The 20,130-nt window shown below is 45.5% G+C and overlaps 1 protein-coding gene across 19 annotated transcripts in view; it reads left to right on the forward strand.

Annotated features, from left to right (window-relative positions):
- Magi1 (membrane associated guanylate kinase, WW and PDZ domain containing 1) overlaps positions 1–20,130 on the forward strand; it is a 619,206-nt gene that overhangs the window by 533,193 nt on the left and 65,883 nt on the right. For all 19 annotated transcript variants that reach the window (XM_046452718.2, XM_058582074.1, XM_046452730.2 and 16 more), the window contains 4 exons: positions 2,063–2,190; positions 4,283–4,375; positions 10,768–10,950; positions 12,384–13,004. In XM_046452718.2, the coding sequence (XP_046308674.1) occupies positions 2,063–2,190; positions 4,283–4,375; positions 10,768–10,950; positions 12,384–13,004 (1,025 nt within the window). The remainder of the gene's footprint in view (positions 1–2,062; positions 2,191–4,282; positions 4,376–10,767; positions 10,951–12,383; positions 13,005–20,130) is intronic.

Raw genomic sequence — 20,130 nt, forward strand, 5'->3', positions numbered from 1 at the left:
ACAAATGACAGGTACTTAATAAGTGTCAGCTGAGGACATCGATTGAGAAAGCTGGGGCATGAGGGAGCAGGGTTGTGGATCTTCAGGAGGAAGACCCACGTGGCCTACTTTTTGCCTTACCCGGGCACCAAAAAACAAACAAACAAAAAAAGTCACTGAAAATATACTCAAATGGTTGGGTGAATTTTAATAACTTATGAAATGTTGCCAAGATTAAGAAGGAAATGGAGAATAGGCTTCAGGATCTGTGATCTAGGTGCTTTGGGGCTGTTTCCTTCCAGAGGACATTTCTTCTGGAAGTTTCAAAGCCTTATGGTGACCCCGTCACCCTGTGCCTTATCCCAGCATTGGGCACACACTTTGTATTCATCAGAATCATCCACCCATAGGATGATTCCAAAGAAAATTAAAAAAAAAAAACAAAGAAATATAATTTAAAAACCGCACTGGCAATTTGGGGCAGAAGAGAGGTCATTTCTCAGGCCCTCCTAAAACTAGAATTTCCTTTGTAAACCCCAGAGGTCATCTTCCTTACAGTTACAGAGTGAGCTCTGTGTTGTTGGATGCTCATGTTGCTTTGCCTTTCAATTAGCTTGTGCCTTGAGTAAGAAAAGGAACAGAGGAGAGTCATTTTGGTGGCTGATGTGACTTGATTTTTTGAGGGGCAAGAGGCGAGGTCATAGGATATCCGCATAGCCCTGTGTGTGCTTATTTATGTACATTTCCACACACCCCCTAAAACGAGGCCATGGCAGAAAACCGTGTTGTCCTGGTCTTTGTCACTTTGAAAACATCACATCTGCTCAAGTTAGCTCTTATTTGCAGTCTCTCTGCCCAAGGGCTATACGTGGAATCCTGCCTCCTTGGGAACTGATCAAAATAGTTGACAGTTGTTAGTTAGTAGATGTGAGTGGATTCTTTTCTTAGTTTTGCAGTTTAGGTGAATGATCATGCGAACACTACTGTAGAAAGTCACTCGGCAGCTGTGGTATTACATGTTCCAGACAACATCACGCATCCACTTTTATCTTTCAACTGTTTTATAATCTACTTCTTCGTTGGGATTTAAGCGATTTCCTTGTCACTCGATACCTTGGGCATTTAGGTTGAGTCAGTGGTTAGAATTCTGGGATTTGAAATCAAACACACTTGAGCTGGCATGTGTGGGTATTGGGTCCCAACTATATTAGGTGAATTATTCACTAATGAAAAATCGACTTTCCTCATTGATAAAATCCTGTAGTCTCCCATTACTCATAGTTTTGCTTCCTGTGTTTTCAGTTACCGAAGGTCAGCTATGTTCTGAAAATAGTAAATGGAAGACTGCAGAAATAAATCACTTAGGAAGTTTCAAATTGCATGGGATTCTGATTCAGCCATCCCACTCCATCAACCGTGGGACAGAAGGATCCCTTTGTCCAGTGTATCCACGCTCTATATACTACCTTCCAGTTACTCTGTTCAGTAACTGTATCCGTTATCAGACTGACTATCATGGTATCACAATGCTTTTTTTCAAATTAACCTTATTTTACTTAATAATGGCCCCAAAGCACAAGAATAATGATGCTGTCAATTGGGGCACCCTCATGTGGAGCCAGAAGTGTTTTAAATGAAAAGGTGACAGTTCACAATCTAAGGGGGAAAAAAATTATATGCTGAGGTTGGTAAGATCTCCTGTAAGTGATTGTTGTTAATCTTGTATGTAAAGGACCAAAAACCATAGTATACGTAGGGTTTCACGTTATCCCTGATTCCAGTCATCCATGAGGGGTCTGGAAATGTATCCTTCAGGAACAAGAGGGTACTACTGTGTGCATACGGGTAGCACTTGCCTCAAGGCATCTACTAAGTCTTCTCACATAAAATACAGCATCATCCGCTTGGTGCAAGTAAGCAGCCTGTAATGGGAAGCTCTTTTTTCATCTCCCCCTTTTATGGGTGCATTTGACACTGGAGTCAACCTCAGACCACCCGCTTTGTTCACTGCTAATCCAGGGATGGGCTTTCTGCTAGTGGGATGCCCGTGTTCCAGCTGAAACCTGTTTGCCTTCCTCCCCAGCCACATCAACAGGAAGACTCAGTATGAGAACCCAGTTCTAGAAGCCAAACGGAAGAAGCAGCAACAACAGCAGCAGCAGCAGCAGCAGCAGCAGCAGCAGCAATCCCAGCAGCCGCCACCCCCAGAAGGTCAGCCTCTTCCCTGGAGGCTTTTTTACTCAAGCTGGGAATGTGGGGCAAAGCTGGGCACTGACGCCCCCTTGTGGTCAGAGCTGGCCTAGGTGATCAAGTGCTTCTACCTCCCTAAGGAGCTGCTGCTAGACACTGCTCCCCAGACCCCACGGGAGGGCTAACGGGGGAGCCCAGCTCAAAGGCATCCGCATCTCCACTTTAATTTAGAAGGCAGAAAAGTTTCTTGCTCCAGAAGCCTTGGCTTTGCAAGGGTCCTGGGCATGCCTTTCATTTAGGAACACTGTATAAGAATCAGAAAGAGCTGGTAATTTGGAGGGCTTTTTAAAATTTAAAATGACCTCCCTTGTAAAAAACAGAAACCGTTTAGGTGTGTAGATATTAAATTCTCTAATGCTCTCTGCCATCTTGTTCTCAGAGGTATATACTGCAAAAATTTTCTAAGGATGCTACATATGTTAACAAAAATCAGATAATTTTGTGGGTATGTGTATGTCATTTTCCTGGTTTTCCTCACTTTTTATTTCTGGCTTTTGCTTCGAAGGTCTTTAAAGCAAACTTACCTAATTTTTTTTTTTTCTTTGAACCAGAAATTGAACCCAGGGTCACTTCACCACTGAGTCACACCCCAGCCCTTTTTATAGTTTATTTGAGACGGGGTCTTGCTAAGTTGCTGAGGCTGGCTTTGAACTTGAGATCCTCCTGGCTCAGCCTCTCGAGCCTCTGGGATTATAGGCGTGCCCCACCACACCTGGCATGTTAGTCTTTTTTGATACATATAACCGGTCTTTTGTCTATTCACCTCTACTATTATAAAACACCCCTAGGCAGTATATAACTGAATAGGTGTACCTGTGTGTCAGTAAAACTTTACTTATGGTTGCGGGAATTTGAACTTTGTATAATTTTCATGTGTCATAAAATATTCCTTTTCTTTATTTTTTTCAGCCATTTAAAAATCTAAAAACTTGCCCAGACATGTTGTTGCATACCTGTAATCCCAGCTGCTTGGGAGGCTGAGGCAGGAGGATCTTTAGGTCAAGGCCAGCCTCAGCAAGTTCGCAATTAGCAAAACCCTGTCTCAAAATAAAAAAAAAAAAAAAAAAAGAGAGAGAGAAAGTGCTGATGATGAGAAAGAAAAAAGAATGTTACTCTGTCTCAAAGACTGGATACAAAGAGACATTGGGTCCAGTCTGGGATATGGGCGTGGTTTGCCAACTGCTGCCCTGAACCATGTAAATTTTGACAGAGTGTAATGCGTGTATATATTTGCCAGTTTCAAAGTTCTCTAAGTCTCTTCTGTTTAAAAAAAATTTTAAAAAAATATTTTTTTTCCCAAACTGGTGAAACTTGGCCTGTTGGAAATTACCATATGGGCAGTGGGGATGCGATTGAGTATAGAAACTGAGCTAGAAAGTAGCTGTTGTGGTTCTCAAGAGTCAGGGTGCCGTGGTGCACACCTGTCATCCCAGTGGCTCAGGAGGCTGAGGCAGGAGGATTGCAAGTTCAAAACCAGCCTCAGCAATTTAGGGAGGCCCTAAGCAACTCAGTAAGACTCTGTCTCTAAATAAAAGACAAAATATGGCTGGGGATGTGGCTCAGAGGTCGAGGGACATAACAATACAACAGAGCCCACAGGTCCCATTTGGGTTTTAGAGATGACAGAAATCAGCACCTGAGCAAACGGTGGACATCCATCTTCATGTAGCTCATGACCTGAGAAACCCAGGCTGCGCCAGACCAGCCAAGGTCTCATCCCCATCAGGAAAGTTTCTTGGCCTGCTGCTTGTGGGTGATTTCCTGTCTCCACTGGTATTTTTTTTTTTAATTTATTTAATCTCACTTTGGACTCTCCTGAGAGAATTGCAGTCTTTATTGGGCATACCACAGTATTTTTCCCCAGGCATATTAAATGAGACCAAGAGATCCTGAAATCCTTCCTATGAAGAGGTCAGACACCAGATCCTTTCTCGTCTGAGCTCTGTCCTCCGTTCTGTGGGTTTGCATGTGATGAATGAGGAGGTGAGTTGTTTGGAAGCTGACCGTGCCTTTGGAGGGAAAGGCAGGAAATCCTTTCTTGTCTTTCTTGCAGATTGGACAGAAGATCATTCATCCCTCGTGCCTCCTGTTATTCCAAACCACCCCCCAAGCAATCCGGAGCCAACCAGGGAAGCTCCACTTCAGGGTAAAATGTTTTTTACAATTGCATCTTGGTTTCTACTCACAAAATCTCATTTATAAAAGTCACTTTAAAAAGGGGGAATCTTGGCCAGGCGGTGACGCATGCCTAGAATCCCAGCAACTCGGGAGGCTGAGGCAGGAGGATCTCGAGTTCAAAGCCAGCCTCAGCAATGGTGAGGTGCGAAGCAACTCAGAGAGACCCTGTCTCTACATAAAATAGAAAATAAGGCTGGGGATGTGGCTCAAGTGGTACAGTGCCTCTGAGTTCAATCTCCGGTATCGCCCCCCCCCACCCCCAAAAAGTGGGCTTTTGTAACCTCCAAGTCTTTCCTTTGATTCAACAAACCATAAATAGTGAAAGCAAATCTAAATGTATTGTTAATCAGACTCAAAAATTAGGAACTTTTCTAAGTAGAGTTCTTCAGCTACTTGTAATCCTCTAAAAATAATGATGCCTGTTCAATGACCATTGAAATCCGCTTTCTCAACCTCAGCACTGTTGACCGACCTTTGGGGTTCGATGATTCTTTGGATGAGGCCTTTCCTGTACCTTCTGAACGTTCAGCGGCATTCGGGTCCCCTGTCCATTAGACGTTAGGAGCTCACACCCCACCTCTTACCCTTCACCTTATGACAACCAAAAATGTCCCTAGACATTGCCAAATGCCCCCAGGGAACAAACCAACCTGGATTTGGAAATGGCTGATATACAAACTATTAATATTTAATACCATGTCCAATAGGAGAAATTCAAAGCTCAGACATAGATATTTTAAGATTCTAGTTAGCATATTTTGTTGTTGTTTTGGTACTGGGGATTGAACCCAGGGGCCCTTAACCACTGAGCCCCATCCCCAGCCTTTTTGGGTATTTTATTTAGACACAGAGTTGCTTTGTGCCTAAGTGGCTGAGGCTGGCTTTGAACTTGAGATCCTCCTGCCTCAGCCTCCTAAGCGGCTGGAAATATAGTCATGAGCCACCACGCTTAGAGCATATTTGTTTTTGACTTAAGTTTTTTTCTGTAAACATAAATCCTTTGGTATTATTATATTTTCTTATCCTGTTCTTGTTATCTTCGGGATGTGTTTTATGACCAGACACACACTTCTGCATGTTTTACATCATGTCTGCGGGTCTTTCTCACTTTGATTCACAAAAAGTATGCGTCCCCTAGAGAGGACCATTTTTGACAATTGGAAGCTCCCAAACCTAGCCACTTTGGGACCTCATTACTCTTCCATGCTAAGAAAGGTGTCTGGTGCTTTTTGTTATTGTTGTTGTTTAATTTCTTTCACAAATGAAAAACAGAGCAAATGCCATGTTTGATAGGGTTGGGGAATGTTTATGGTAAAGAACTATTAAAAATACTATAAAATATATCTTCACTTCTACACTTTTTTTTTAACAAGATATAATTGTTAGATATGAAAAGATAGGGAAAAAATCTTTTCTCTTATTTTGATCCGTCATTATAATTTTTTCAAGAAAGAAATGGTCTCTCTGCTCGCCACCTTGTCACGAGGGCAGGGTTAGTGTCACTGTGTGTTAAGTGCTGTGTTCTGGCCTGAGTGTGCTCCTTCATGGTGAGAATGGCTTTGACAAAGGCAGAACACGATCTGTAACCGTGGATCCATCCCAGTCAGCATGATAGTGACTTCCTCAGTCCTTTTTACATATGAGTTCCTTCTTTGAGTCTTGTCCCCTCACCTTGCTGTCTCCCAGAGTCTCCTCTAAGATCCTGAAGCCTGTCCCCACCTGGGGACTGCAGAGGGTCTGCATAGGCTGTTCCCTGTGCAGTTCCTTCCCTCCCAGTCTTTGTGTAACCCTGTGTGTTTTAGGTCTTTAACCAATTCCCCTCCGATATTCACTCCCAACAACCTCTACATCTCACTTTAAGAACTCAGCAGTTACCGTGTTCATTGATGGTACTGCGTTCTTTTTTCATATATTTTATATACGTATTCCCTAATTTCATTAGTGAGCAAAACTGATACCCTGAAGGTATACAAGTAGGGCACAGGTGATAACGAAGCAATAGAAGACTTTCAGCTGGACTTACACAGAATTAAGATGATAGTTGTTACATATCATCCTAACTTCTGGTGGTACAGTTGTTGTTTTTGTTTTTTAATTGTTTATATTTGGGGAGTGGGGTGGGTACCAGGGATGGAACTCAGGGGCACTCGACCACTGACCCCATCCCCAGCTCCATTTTATCTTTTATTTAGAAACAGGGTCTCACTGAGTTGCTTAGGGCCTCACTAAGTTGCTGAGGCTGGCTTCGAACTCACGATCCTCCCGCCTCGGCCTCCTGAGCTGCTGGGATCACAGGCGTGCGCCACTGCGTCCGGGTCCATGGCACTGTTTTTTTTTTTTAAATAGTAATTTCCCCTGTTAGATTTTAAATCCCATGGAGGCACAAACTATGTGGTATTTGTTTTTTTCCTTTATTGCAGGATAATCCCAAATTAGGTAGACTACTATGTTTTATCTGCTGCAATTATTATTGGGTGAAGCAGTGCACATATCCATTTATATATCCACACATACCTATGATAGTCAGCTACCAAAGAATTGTCTTCAAGATGAAAGTCTTAATGGGTCAGGTTTTGGGTGCTAAATGCTCAGAGCACCAACTAAGAACCCTGGTGATATTTTGCTGTGGTTGTTCTTGTCAGATATCCGTGGCAGGAGCGTGCATTCTGACCTCTTACACAGACATGGAGTCTAGCTTCCCAGTCTTGGGGCTGTCCATGCTGTGGAGTCGCACTGGTCCTGAGTTCATATATGAGCCTAGGAAAGCCATGACTGAGCCCCATCCCCAGCCCTTTTTACATTTTACTTAGAGACAGGGTCTTGCTGAGTTACTCAGGGCCTCACTAAACTGCTGAGGCTGGCTTTGAACTCACGATCCTCCTGCCTCAGCCTCCTGAACTGCTGGGATGACAGGTGTGCACCACCATGCCCGGCTGGTTAAGCAGCTTGATGTGCCCTCTAGCATCTTGTGTCTTGCGTTGTATCCAGTGTTCATGGAGCCAGCAGGAGGAAGCCCAGTTGCTAACTTGGTTAGCTGGTTGGTGTGAATTTTGTTGAGATCACTATTCACTAGCCTCTCCTTTCTTCGAGCCCCAACTTCCAATCCCAGCAAGCGATTCTTTGAGAGATGCGCTCACAGGCAAGCTCCTCTGCTTCAAGCTTGAAGAGAGGTTTTTCCCGGCGTCTGTCCACCCTACTCACTCCACCACCAGCAACATAGTCACTCATTTTTTGTGTCCCTATTATGTACCAGGCACATCCCTAAATATTTTATTATGGGTTTTCCTTATGACTCTCACCTGTGGTAGGTACCTCCATTTGCATATGCAAAGCTCAGGCAGAATGGTGTAGTAACTTGCCCAAGAACAATAGTTTTTCTTTCTAATATCTTTTTTATTTTTATTTATTTTTATGTGGTGCTGAGGATCGAACCCCTGGCCTCACGTGTGCTCAGCGAGTGCTCTACCACGGAGCCGCGACCCCAGCCCAGCTTTTGTTTTTTAATTCAATTGAATTCATCAAATTACAATTAAAAAATCGGGAGTTGGAACTTTTGAATTACAATCAAAAAATAAATTGAATTACAACAAAGCTGGTTTCCTCTGTCCCACTGGGCACATTTCAGGGGTGCGGTCACTGAGTGGACTACAGGCTGCCACATTGAATAATGAACATACAGAGTATTTTTATCACTGTAGGAAGTGCTGTTCCTGGGGAATTCAAACCCTGGAGCCAAGAACAGTTCAGGCCTGGCAGTAAGACAATCCCTAAGGGTTATTGTGGCGTAGAATTTTTTGGGCCAAAACCCAGAAGATCCTGACTCAGTGAGTCTGGGTTTAGAACTAAAGTCAGTACATCTTGATAAACCACCCGGGGTGAGTTCCAGACACAGCCAGGTCTTAAAACTGCTGATAAATCAACAGAAGTTCAAATCTCAGAAAATTGTACCTTGGAGCTTCAGCCGAGAGCTTCAAGTTCCACTGCTTTGGGAAAAAAAAAAAAGTAATTTCTTTCCAAAATCTGCATTAACTAATGACCCACCTGAACATAAAACCATAATAAAATGTGCATGAGTGTGAAAACCTTCTGATCTTCCCTCTCTAGGTGGGAACGGAAGTCAGTAGCGAACTCATGTCTTTATTAAGTTGAAACCATTATTAAGCACAAAATATGCTAATGATTGGCTTTTTAAAAATCTTGAGGGTGCGGTGGCTGAGGCAGGAGGATCATGAGTTCAAAGCCAGCCTCAGCAAAAGTGAGGCGCTAAGCCACTCAGGGAGACCCTGTCTCTGAATAAAATACAAAATAGGGCTGGGGATGGGGCTCAGTGGTCCTGCCTCAGCCTTCCAGATGGGTGGGTTTCGGGAGTGTGGCACTGTGTCTGGCTGAGCTCGCCTCTGTTTTCAGCCATGGTTGGTTAAACTCCCAATAAGCCCTGGGATGGCTCTAGAGAGAGAAGCAAGCAGAACTTGACTGGGGACCATTTAAAAGAGCCTTCCTTTTTCTTTTTCTTAAGAGCCAGAAACTTTTATAATGTGCAATTAAAAATTGTATGCATGCCCAGAGACCTTTTAAGTCCTTTTAGTTACCACGAACCCAAAATAACTCTCCTTCCTGGGTGCCAGGCTCCTCATGCCTTGGGGTGTGTGGGACTTTTTCTTGCTTTTTTCCTTTTAATACCAGGGATAGAACCCAGCCCTGTTTACTTTTTATTCTGAGCTAGGTCCTCCCTATGTTGCAGAGGCTGGTCTCAAACTGGCAATCCTCCTGCCTCAGCCTCTTAAATGGCTTGACCTTTGTTTTTTGGATAACATTTTTGACAGGAAAGAAACCAGGCGGATGAGGAAGCTGTGGCCAGGAGAAGTCATAGGAAATGAAATTAGGAGAGAGAAAAAAGTGCTCTCTGTAATCCCAGAGGATTACAGCACTGGTGCTGTTCGGTATAACAAGAGAAATTCCAGGGGTTTCTCAGAGAAATTTCTAATAAAGCCCCAAGGAAGACTTTTTCGATTTGTACTTAAAATGCTATTTGTGAATGTATCAGGAAAACTCAATGTAACCTTAGGGAGTATGCTTGGGAGTTATTTTTTTAAATATTTGATTTTTAGTTATAGGTGGACACACAGTATCTTTATTTCATTTTGACGTGGTGCTGAGGATGGAACCCAGTGCCTCCCTCCCACATGCTAGGTGAGCGCTCTACCACGGAGCCCCAGCCCCAGCCCCAGCCCTGCCTGGGAGCTATTTGTCCATTAATTTGTTTTAAGCAAGACAGCAGGGTTTGAAGCTCCTATGATCCTAGTGAGTAACTACTTTAGTTCAAGGGTTTTACTTTAGCTTATGGCTTTAAGTATCCTAAGCCAAATGACTGAAGCTTTTCTTAAATAGTAAGCCTTAGCGATGGACATATTTCGGCTATTTCACGAATTGTTAAAAGATGCGAATAAATAGCAAAAGTTAGTTGACTGTAAAATTTCATTCCAAGTAATGAGCTTTAATTTTCATGATAGTGATTCTATGTTTATGTCACATTTTGTGACCATGATTTTTTTTTTTTTTTGGGTGAGGAGAGGCATTCTTCTTATCTGCCCATCTGATTAAAAACTAAGGTTTTGCCCAGTTGGTCTTAAATGTAGAAGCCAAGCCCAACCCAGCACCTCAGAAGCCATGCTACAAGATAAAAAAATAAAAGAAATTGGGCGTGGTGGCGTGCGCCTGTAATCCCAGCAGCTCAGGAGACTGAGGCAGGAGGATTACCAGTTCAAAGCCAGCCTCAGCAATTTAGGGAGGCCCTCAGCAACTAAAACTCCTGTCTTTAAATAAGATATTTAAAAAAGGCTGTGGCTCAGTGGTTAAGCATCTCTGGGTTCAATCCCCAGCACCATCAATCGATCAATCAATCAATCAAAAGACACCAAACAAAGACTGACTGTTTTCTGTGGCAGTCAGAACTACAAGAACTGAAACTAAGGAAGGCTGTCACCTTGTGGGGACTGATCTTGTCCTCTTTTCTATCTTTCTCTGGGCCCTAAAGATGCCCCCCTCTGTGTACAATACCGACTTCCTACACAGGGCCTCAGAACATCTATCCCTGAAGTCAGGAGAGGACCTCATTTTAATTTGTGCATTTTAATCAGACCGAAGGGGACACACAGTGGCACAATCGTACATGCACACATTACATAATTTGGTCCATTTCTCCCCCTCATACCAAGCAGAGCACTTTCTCAGGACCCCTTTTGTGCCAAAGACCCCAGCCTGCGAGCTTGGAGAGCCCCCTCCCCCCGTGCCCTCTCTTCACTGACTGAGTCCACTTTCCGCTCACAGTGACTTTCCTTGTGCCTTTCTTGTTGGTACCAGGCAAACCCTTTTTTACACGAAACCCTTCTGAGTTGAAAGGCAAGTTCATCCACACGAAGCTGCGGAAAAGCAGTCGTGGCTTCGGCTTCACGGTAGTTGGAGGGGACGAACCCGACGAGTTCCTCCAGATCAAGAGCTTGGTCCTGGACGGTCCTGCCGCCCTGGATGGCAAGATGGAAACAGGTAAGGTCCCCAGGGCCCCTGCATGTACTGTGAAGTGAGACTCCACCACGTCTGAGCTGGCTGTCACCAAACGACTCGTGATTCATAAATGTCCTCTGCACACCTTGGGATGAGCTGGAGCCCTCCATTACCAAAATTCAACCCTTGGTGCAGATCAAAACCTCCGAAGCCATTTGAATTTGGGGGAGCTGTTAGGGTGCTATTGAATACAGTGATCCAGCAATTTACTAAAAATGTGGAGCCATTTGAAGAAATGGGTGCTAAACTTGGATCTCTCCACAATGAGAATTTCTATAGAGAAGAAAGCACCAGTGTTCTCTTAATGATGATAATCTTCTCATTAGCAAGGAAGGCAGTAGGTGCTACAAGAGAAGCAAAGAGTTGGCATTAAGGTGGCTCACGCCTGTCATCCCAGTGGCTCAGGAGGCTGAAGCAGGAGGATCCTGAGTTCAAAGCCAGCCTCAGCAAAAGCGAGGCCCTAAGCAACTTGGTGAGACCCTATCTCTAATTAAAATAATTTTAAAAGGGCTGGGGATGGGGCTCAGTGGTTAAGTGCCCCTGGGTTCAATCCTGGTACAAAAAAAAAAAAAAGATAGAAGCTTTCTTTTTATGCCTCATGGTATTAGTCCCAAGCCCAAGTCCAGGTTCAGCGTTGTGTTCAGTGGGGGTGTGAAGGAGGCAGAATTTTGCATCTGCTCTCTACGAGCTTTTGACTGGGCCTGAGAATATTATAAGACAGGTGAAGAGATAAAAACGTACAGGCTCATTGAATATGAGTCTTATGTGCCCGGGGACCACGTTACGGAAGTGCAAACCAAAAGATGCGGTGAGAACCGAGCACCTAGGGAGTTGCACCTAGAGTACCAGGTGGTGACAATGGGCCAAGACCAATGGGCCAAGACACTGTGGGTCACTGGGTGCAGAAGTGAATGGGAAGGTAAGGTTGGCTTCACAGGGTTGGTGCGTCCAGATTCCTCTGGTTTGATTTCCTATTCGTGATAGGAATGTTAATGAAGTGAGAATGTCACTTCTAAGAAGGACAGCTTCCATGTGAAATTTCACCTCCTTTGCATATCTAATTTTGGGGAGGGACTGGGGGGTACCAGGGATTGAACTCAGGGGCACTCTACCACTGAGCCCCCTCCCCAGCCCTATTTTGTATTTTATTTAGAGACAGGGTCTCCCTGAGTTGCTTAGGGCCTCGCTAACTAAGGCTGGCTTTGAACTCACCATCCTCCTGCCTCAGCCTCCTGAGCCCCTGGGATGACGGGCGGGCGCCATTGCGCCTGCCTAATTTTTTAAAGTGTCTTTTTGCTCAAAATAATCCCTGCCCCAAAGGGGCATGATGTGGGGTGGTGGGTTCTGGACATGGGTGGGATGGTTTCATATCTACCTGTTCTTGACACCTCCCCCCAAACTCTTACCTTTTCCAGGCGATGTCATTGTCAGTGTGAACGACACCTGCGTCCTGGGACACACGCACGCGCAAGTTGTGAAAATCTTCCAGTCTATCCCCATTGGTGCCAGCGTGGACCTTGAACTCTGCCGAGGTTACCCATTGCCTTTTGACCCAGATGACCCCAACACCAGTTTAGTGACCTCGGTGGCTATTTTGGACAAAGAGCCCATTATCGTGAACGGACAGGAGACCTACGATTCCCCAGCGAGCCACAGCAGTAAAACAGGCAAAGCCAGCAGCATGAGGGACGCCAGGCCCAGCAGCCCCGCGGATGTGGCCTCCACCGGCTCCCACGGGTACCCCAACGACACCGTGTCCTTGGCCTCGTCCATCGCCACGCAGCCGGAGCTCATCACCGTGCACATAGTCAAGGGGCCCATGGGCTTCGGGTTCACTATCGCCGACAGCCCGGGGGGTGGGGGCCAGAGAGTGAAGCAGATCGTGGACAGTCTGAGGTGCCGGGGCTTGAAAGAAGGGGACCTCATCGTGGAGGTCAATAAGAAGAACGTGCAGGCCTTGAGTCACAACCAGGTGGTGGATATGCTCATCGAGTGTCCCAAGGGAAGCGAGGTCACCCTGTTGGTGCAGCGAGGAGGTATGTAAGTTTGCTCTGTGACTCTGAGATGCATGGCTTAGTGTCCTTACTGGTCTCCAGGTGACTGGTCGGGTTCTTTTAAGTGGTCATTGAAGATTTCTTTTCTTTCTTTCTTTTTTATTTTTTCTTTTGGCGACACTGGGGTTGGAACCCAGGACCTTGTGCATGCTAAGCAAGTGCTCTACCGCTGAGCTACCTCCCCAGCCCAGCTCATGGTCATTATTATTTAAACCTTTGATTGCTTCCCATTAAGCTTATGGCTTAGACATCTTGTGGTGCAGTCGGAGTGCTACTTGAAAACATGAATCAGAATGTGTCCTTTAAGAACCACTAGGAGTTTGAAACCTTTGAACTGCTTGCTGGACAGGCTTCAAAATGTGGGTCCCGGACACGCCTCTGACCTCCTTTCACATTCCTTCTTGTCACTTTGCTTCAGCCATATTTGACTTCCTTCTGAAGTGACCTTCATGGGTTAGGCTCTTTTCTACCTCAGGGCCTTTACACATCCTGTTCTCTCTGCCCGGGATGTCCTTTCCCAGCCCTTTGCTCATTTGCATTCCTGAGAAAAGGCTTCTTGAATCACTTTATCTAAATTTGCTCCTTGATGCTTCCAGAACTCAGTTCCTAGAACCTTGACAATCCATGTTATTATTGCAAGGCATTATTTTATATATATATATATATATATTTTTTTTTTCCTTTGTCTTTCTTTTCACTAGAACATAAGGTCCATGCAGCCAGGACCCATGCATACATGCTGATACATGTTATCCCTAGTTTAATACCCTTTTAGGTATTCATTGATGAGTGAATGAAGATGTGCTCATTTGCAAGTGGTAGAACAGCCCTGGCCAAGGATATTCAAAATGTGCCTCAACCTACTCCCGTGTAGATGGTTGCAGATCTAGAGAGCTGGGATATTTTAAATCTTGAGACATGAGAATTGGTCCTGTGTCTCCCTGTCTGGGCGTCCCACCCCCTCCCCACCAGCACTCCTGGGACCTCACCCTGAGAAATAGTCTGCAGAACTTTGAAAGGTCTTGCTTCTGGGGTGGAGGTCATTGAGTGGTCATACCTGATCTTTGCCCGCAGAGGGGTCCACGGTCAGTGGCTCCTGATCTTTGCCAACCTGATTCATTTCCTGCACGGTGTACTCAGGTCCTCTGGAAAGAGATCAAAATCCAGGTTTTATTTACTGTTGGTTCCATCCTCTGAGGAAGCTGCGTATTTTGTGACAAAAATGATTGGGGTCATTGGAAGGAAATTGAAAACACAGAGTGACTGTCGATGTGAATCAAAATGCTCAATCGGCCCTTCTTGAGCAGATAGAAAAACCATTGTGCAGATTTTATTAAGAAAAAAAATGTTCCCATCCAATTCCGAAGACTCTTCTCATATCTAGACCACTTGATTCTCGGGTAATTGGTTCTTAAACCGTGACCACGACGTTGCAGGAAATAACTAGAGCGTAAGGATGATTTGGGTAATGACGGTCTGGGATGATGCGTGGCTCTTGTGGACCAGTCAGTGATTGACAGAGGGCTTTCCCGCTTCCCTACGCCTCAGAACTGATCTTGGTCACTTCCCTGGGACTTGGGAAGGTGCAAGCCCACGGTGGGAGAAGTAGTCCCCCCTCTTCCTGTGGGTCGCAGCCTCGTGTTGTGCTTCCTTGGCTCTGAATAACACTGACTCTGTACACTTATCCCTTTCTGTGTCCAACAACCTGGAAACTCTTTTTTTAAATTTTTTTTCTGGTATCACAGATTGAACCCAGGGGTGCTTAACCACTGAGCCCCATCCCCAGCCCTTTCCATCTTTTATTTAGAGACAGGGTCTCACTGAGTTGCTTAGGGCTTTGCCAAGTTGCTGAGGCTGGCTTTGAACTCATGATCCTCCTGCCTCAGCCTCCTGAGCTGCTGTGATGACAGGCATGTGCCACCGAGCCTGGCTAAAAACTCTGAAATGGTTCTCAGCAGAGCCTGCACGTCTGATCCAGCTAGCACTGGACAGTGACGAACCACCCTCCTCTCCTATCTAACAGTTACTGGAACTTGACCGCAGTGAATTTGTCTAAAGCAGCAAACGACCCATAAAAGAAACAGGCTCCTTGATCACAAAGACTTCTGGGTTCTCTCTTCTTCATTCCTGGGTCCTTCTTTCTGATGGTGCTGTTACGTCTTATAACCTTCATATGGAAAGGTCCAGAAGATATGGCCTCATTAGTCAAGGGCTACATGGTTTGTTCCAGAACCCAAGCAATTGAAAATCACTGTAACATCAGCAGTCTTTAAAATATGCCATGTGCCTTCTGTTTGATTTATGGATGGGACAGAAAGTTTGCACATCTGCGGTTGGCAGGCTCCTGCTAGCTACTATTAATCTTTGCAGAAAGCATATAAATATGTTTGTTTCTGCCACGCATTAGTTATTTGAATCAGGGCTGACGTTTAATCATCCCTCCTGTATGGTGTGTGGGGGGAGAGGGGTGTAATGAGAAGATTTGATGAAAGAACGAGACAGGGGCTTGGTTAAATGAGAAAGTGAGTGGCCATCGCACCGGAGCCTCTAATGAATCTCGTTCCTGTTGTAAGTGCTGGTGAGCAGATTGATATGCTCATTAAGTCCGCACCATTCATGAATCTCAGAGATTCGGATTGCAATTGCCAGTCTTCCGATGCTTTATAAAATGAATCTTTTCTACTCTGGGGCCGTGTTTGCAGCATCTATTTTAATTCTTAATCCTTGACCTCACTCTCGAGATTTCTTTGTTATCATTTGCCAGTTGAGATGGTGCACGCCTGTAATCCCAGTGACTCAGGAGGCTGAGGCAGGAGGATCGTGAGTTCAAAGCCAGCCTCAGCAATGGTGAGACCCTAAGCAACTCAGTGAGACCCTGTCTAAATAAAATACAAAAAAGGGCTGCGGATGTGGCTACCAAAAAAAAAAAAAAAAAAAAAGATCTGGTATATTTCACTTTCTAGCGCTTTTAGTCTGCTTCCCTTAGTGTGGAAACCAGGCAGAGGCTGAAACATCTGTCTGGGGTCAGTTTCCTGGGCCATATCTGGGAGTGGGGGCTGGGGTTGTTCACCCACACGCCCAGGTAGCAGGGACCATCATGGGTGTGTTCACACGGCCTTCCATGAGCACCTCCCTGCCCTGGGCCAGCACAAAGGGCAGCCCTTCCCGCTGTGCCTGGCCCAGTGTCTTCTCCCTGTACCGAACAATCAGGAGACTTTCTTTTTCTTTCTTTCTCTCTTTATTTTTGAACCAGAGATTGAAGGGGTGCTTAAACACTGAGCCCCATCCCCAGCCCTTTTTTATATTTTATTCAGAGACAGGGTCTCACTGAGTTGCTTAGAGCCTCACTAAGTTGCTGAGGCTGGCTTTAAACTCGTGATCCTCCTGCCTCAGCCTCCCGAGCTGCTGGAATAACAAGCATTCACCCTTGTATCTGGCTTTTGTGTGTGTGTGTGTGTGTGTGTGCGCGCGCGCGCGCGCTGGGGATTGAACCCAGGGCCCTGTGCACACAAGGCAAGCACTCCACCAACTGAGCTGTATCCTGAGCCCATATCTGGCTTATTTCTATTTTTTTAAACATATCATTTGTTTTCAGAAATCCTGTTCCCTGACACCAGGAGTCTAGAGGCTTCTTGGAGGTGTTTGGAAACCCTGTCTATGATCACTTAATAGTGCTTTTTAGTTAAACTTAATTTACAAAAGACATGAGACCTATCCCATAAATGCTCTTCTCTGTTTTCTAAGAGGTTCTATTCCAGGTCGTCAGCATAGGTACCTTTGCCCCTTGGTGTAAAACTCGGGGCAGATTCAGCTAGACCTGTTAGTAGCTGTGACTCTCCTTGAGGAGCAGTTTGGGGTTGAGTCAGAATACTTCTAGAGGATTTGGGGGGCTGTGGTTGGAGCTCAGTGGTAGGGCACCTGCCTAGCACACGTGAGGCACTGGGTTCGATCCTCGGCACCACATAAAAGTGAATAAAATGAAGGTATTGTGCCCAACTACAACTAAAAACAGTATATTTTTAATAAAGAGAAGATTTGGGGGATACTTTGTGAAAGTGGAGAAAATATGCTTTGCTTTTTGGAGAAAGTTTATCTCAAAAACATATCTAAACTGGTGTGTCGGGAACCCCCCATAAATCGCACTCTGCCTTAATCTGCTCAAGGAATTTGGCAGGTTACTTAAGCAGGTTACTCTTCACCCCCTGACATTCCTTTCTTTATTCAAAAAATGGATCTTTTATCCTAGAGAAACTCTCAGGATGCCCCTGTTGGCTCTTATGTTATGCCAATTATGATTTTATTGTTGTCTAGAGGAAAGACCACAAGATTCTGGTGCCAAAGAATGTAAGTTTGAATCATAATCCCTTCCTTTTCTTGCAGTGTGATTTTAGGCAAGTCACTTAACTTCTCTGAGCTCAGTTCACCATCAGGAAGAACATGAATAATAATGCATGCCTTGCCTGTGTGTGATGTAGATTAAAAGAGGTAGCATGTGTGCCAGTTCCTGACATAGAGGTGTTGGTATCGCATGGTCAGTCGATGGTGTATTATGAATATTGCCTAATAGCAGAAGCAGTTGGGAACTAGTAACTTGCTATTTTAGAAAGACAAGCATAGTCCTGAACTATAGAATGACAATGTATGGTGTTGTGGCGTCCATATTTTGTTTTAGAATCTCCTCTGTTCATTCTGATGTACATCCAGGGCTGCAAATCATGCTAGGGTCCTGCCCTCATGGTTCTGTCTAGTTTGGATCTATTACATGTACCTTGAGGGAAAGCTGGAAAAGTCAGGAGGCTGAGGCAGGAGGATTGCGAGTTCAAAGCCAGCCTCAGCAACTTAGTGAGGCCCTAAGCAACTGAGTGAGACCCTGTCTCTAAATAAAATACAAAATAGGGCTGGGGATATGAGTCTGTGGTCGAGTGCCCCTGGGTTCAATCTCTGGAACCCACCTCCTCCCCCTCAAATAATAAAAAAGAAAGATGAAAAAATTGTTTCCATTTCTGAATAACTTTATCTCATTTTCCTTCCCTGTTTCAGTCTCTTATTTTCTGTTTCTGTTTTTGGTGCTGGGGTAGGACCCAGGGCCCCAGGCACGCCCCCAGCCCTCAAAGTTCTATAAGCATCCAGGTGCGGTGGCCCACGCTTGTCATCCCAGCAGCTCAGGAGGCTGAGGCAGGAGGATCATGAGTTCAAAGCCAGCCTCAGCAACTTAGCAAGGCCCTAAGCAACTCAGTGAGACCCTGTCTCTAAATAAAGTACAAAAGGGCTAGGGATGGGGCTCAGTGGGCGAGTGCCCCTGGGCTCAGTCCCTAGTACTAAAGAGAAAGTTCTGTAAGCAGCAGATTTCTCAGTCTTGGAGGTCCGTTTCAGCTCCTGCCTGCTCCATGTTTCTGCTGGCGAGGTTGGAAGGGAGGACTCGATTCTGGAGATGCTTACTTGGACGCGGTCTCCCCTGCCTTCTGCTGGCCACAGAAATAATGGAAGCCATGTTTTGCTTTCCACTTTGTGCAGACCAGGTGGTAAATGTCTGGTCACCAAGTCATGGTAGGGGCTGATTCTAAGGTGTTAAGAGTCCCTGGAGGGCAGGACCACGTGCAGCTTCTCCTCACCCCGCCCCCCCAGGCACCTCATAACCTGAAGAAATTAAACATGGTCCCTGAGTCACAGTGGAAAATCCATCATCCGGCTTTATGGTCACACTTCTGCGGCTCTAGAAGGAACAATGATGGGTTGCAAAAGGCAAAACTTAGATAGGAATGCGGTGCCAGTGATCAGAATGTCCCTGCTGTCGGTCCCTGAGCAGTGACGGTGTGCCAGGCTCCCTTCTGTGTTTCCACTTGCATATGTTATCAGCAAAACTTACCAGCACCCCATTGTGTAACCCCATTGGCATTGTCTGAGGGCCTTTTTAAAAAAAACACCTGTAATTGAACCCAGGGATGCTTGACCACTGAGCCACACCCCCAGCCCTTTTTAATATTTTTATTTAGAGACAGGGTCTCGCTAAGTTGCTTGGACCCTCGCTAAATTGCTGAGTCTGGCCTCAAACTTTTGATCCTCCTGCCTCAGCCTCCTGAGCCGCTGGGATTGCAGGCATGCACCACCGTGCCCTAGCTGCCTGATGGATTCTGAGTAGAATCTTATGTGAAATGAAGGCAATGGTTTAGTGAGGATCCTGAGACCCAGAGACTCAGTGATTTTCCAAAATCACCCTCTTGGTTAGTGGCCAGCCTAGAATTTGAACCCAGGAATTATGTCTCTGGAGACCGTGTAGTTAACCACTGTGCAATACAGCCTCTTGATTGCAAGTGCCTCAGGTAGCGTTGCTCTTGAGGAATCGTGCACAACTTTAGGCACACATGAAGAATGAATACGGTCTGAAGTCCACGGGCAAGTTGATGCCGATGAATTCTCATCAAAACTTCCTGATGATATTTAGTTCATGAAATCACCATGGATCCAGAGAGGAAAAGCAATATTTAATCTCCTCCTCTGAGCACACCACTAGCATTGGCTCTCGTGTGTGCGTGGCGTTCCTTCTGAAATGATGCAGAACCATCATAATTAGAACCACAGAGAGGTACTGGCCTCCCTTCTCCTTGCCTTCTGTCCAGGACTGGAGAATAAATTGCAAATTGCACCACTTAAGTGTCTGAAAGCCAGAATGTCTCACAAGGAGCTAGAAGGGGGACGGGGGTTGCTTATAGAGGGATGTCTTGATAATGTCCTTTCCTGTAGGTTCCCATCAGCAAATACCTTCTCAAGATACCCAGCCTAGCTGGGCACGGTGGTGCACACCTGTAATCCCAGAGGCTCAGGAGGCTGAGGCGGGAGGATCATGAGTTCAAGGCCAGCCTCAGCAACTTAGTGAGGCCCTAAGCAACTCAGTGAGATCCTGTCTCTAAATAAAGTACAAAATAGGGCTGGGATGGGGCTCAGTGGTTGAGTTCTACCCCTGAGTTCAATCCGTGGTACCAAAAGAAAAAAAAGAAAAGAAAGTGTAAGCACCAGGCAGGTCCCCACTTTCTCAGACCTGCCAGAGTCTCCTCAGGGGGATTATAAGACCTCCCCTGGCAGGCAAGCCTCTCAGCTTCTCACACTGGAT

Source organism: Marmota monax, unplaced genomic scaffold (genome assembly GCF_021218885.2).
Source record: "Marmota monax isolate L192 unplaced genomic scaffold, Marmota_monax_Labrador192_F-V1.1 WCK01_AAM20220418_F8-fsc00042, whole genome shotgun sequence".
Lineage (NCBI taxonomy): Eukaryota > Metazoa > Chordata > Mammalia > Rodentia > Sciuridae > Marmota > Marmota monax.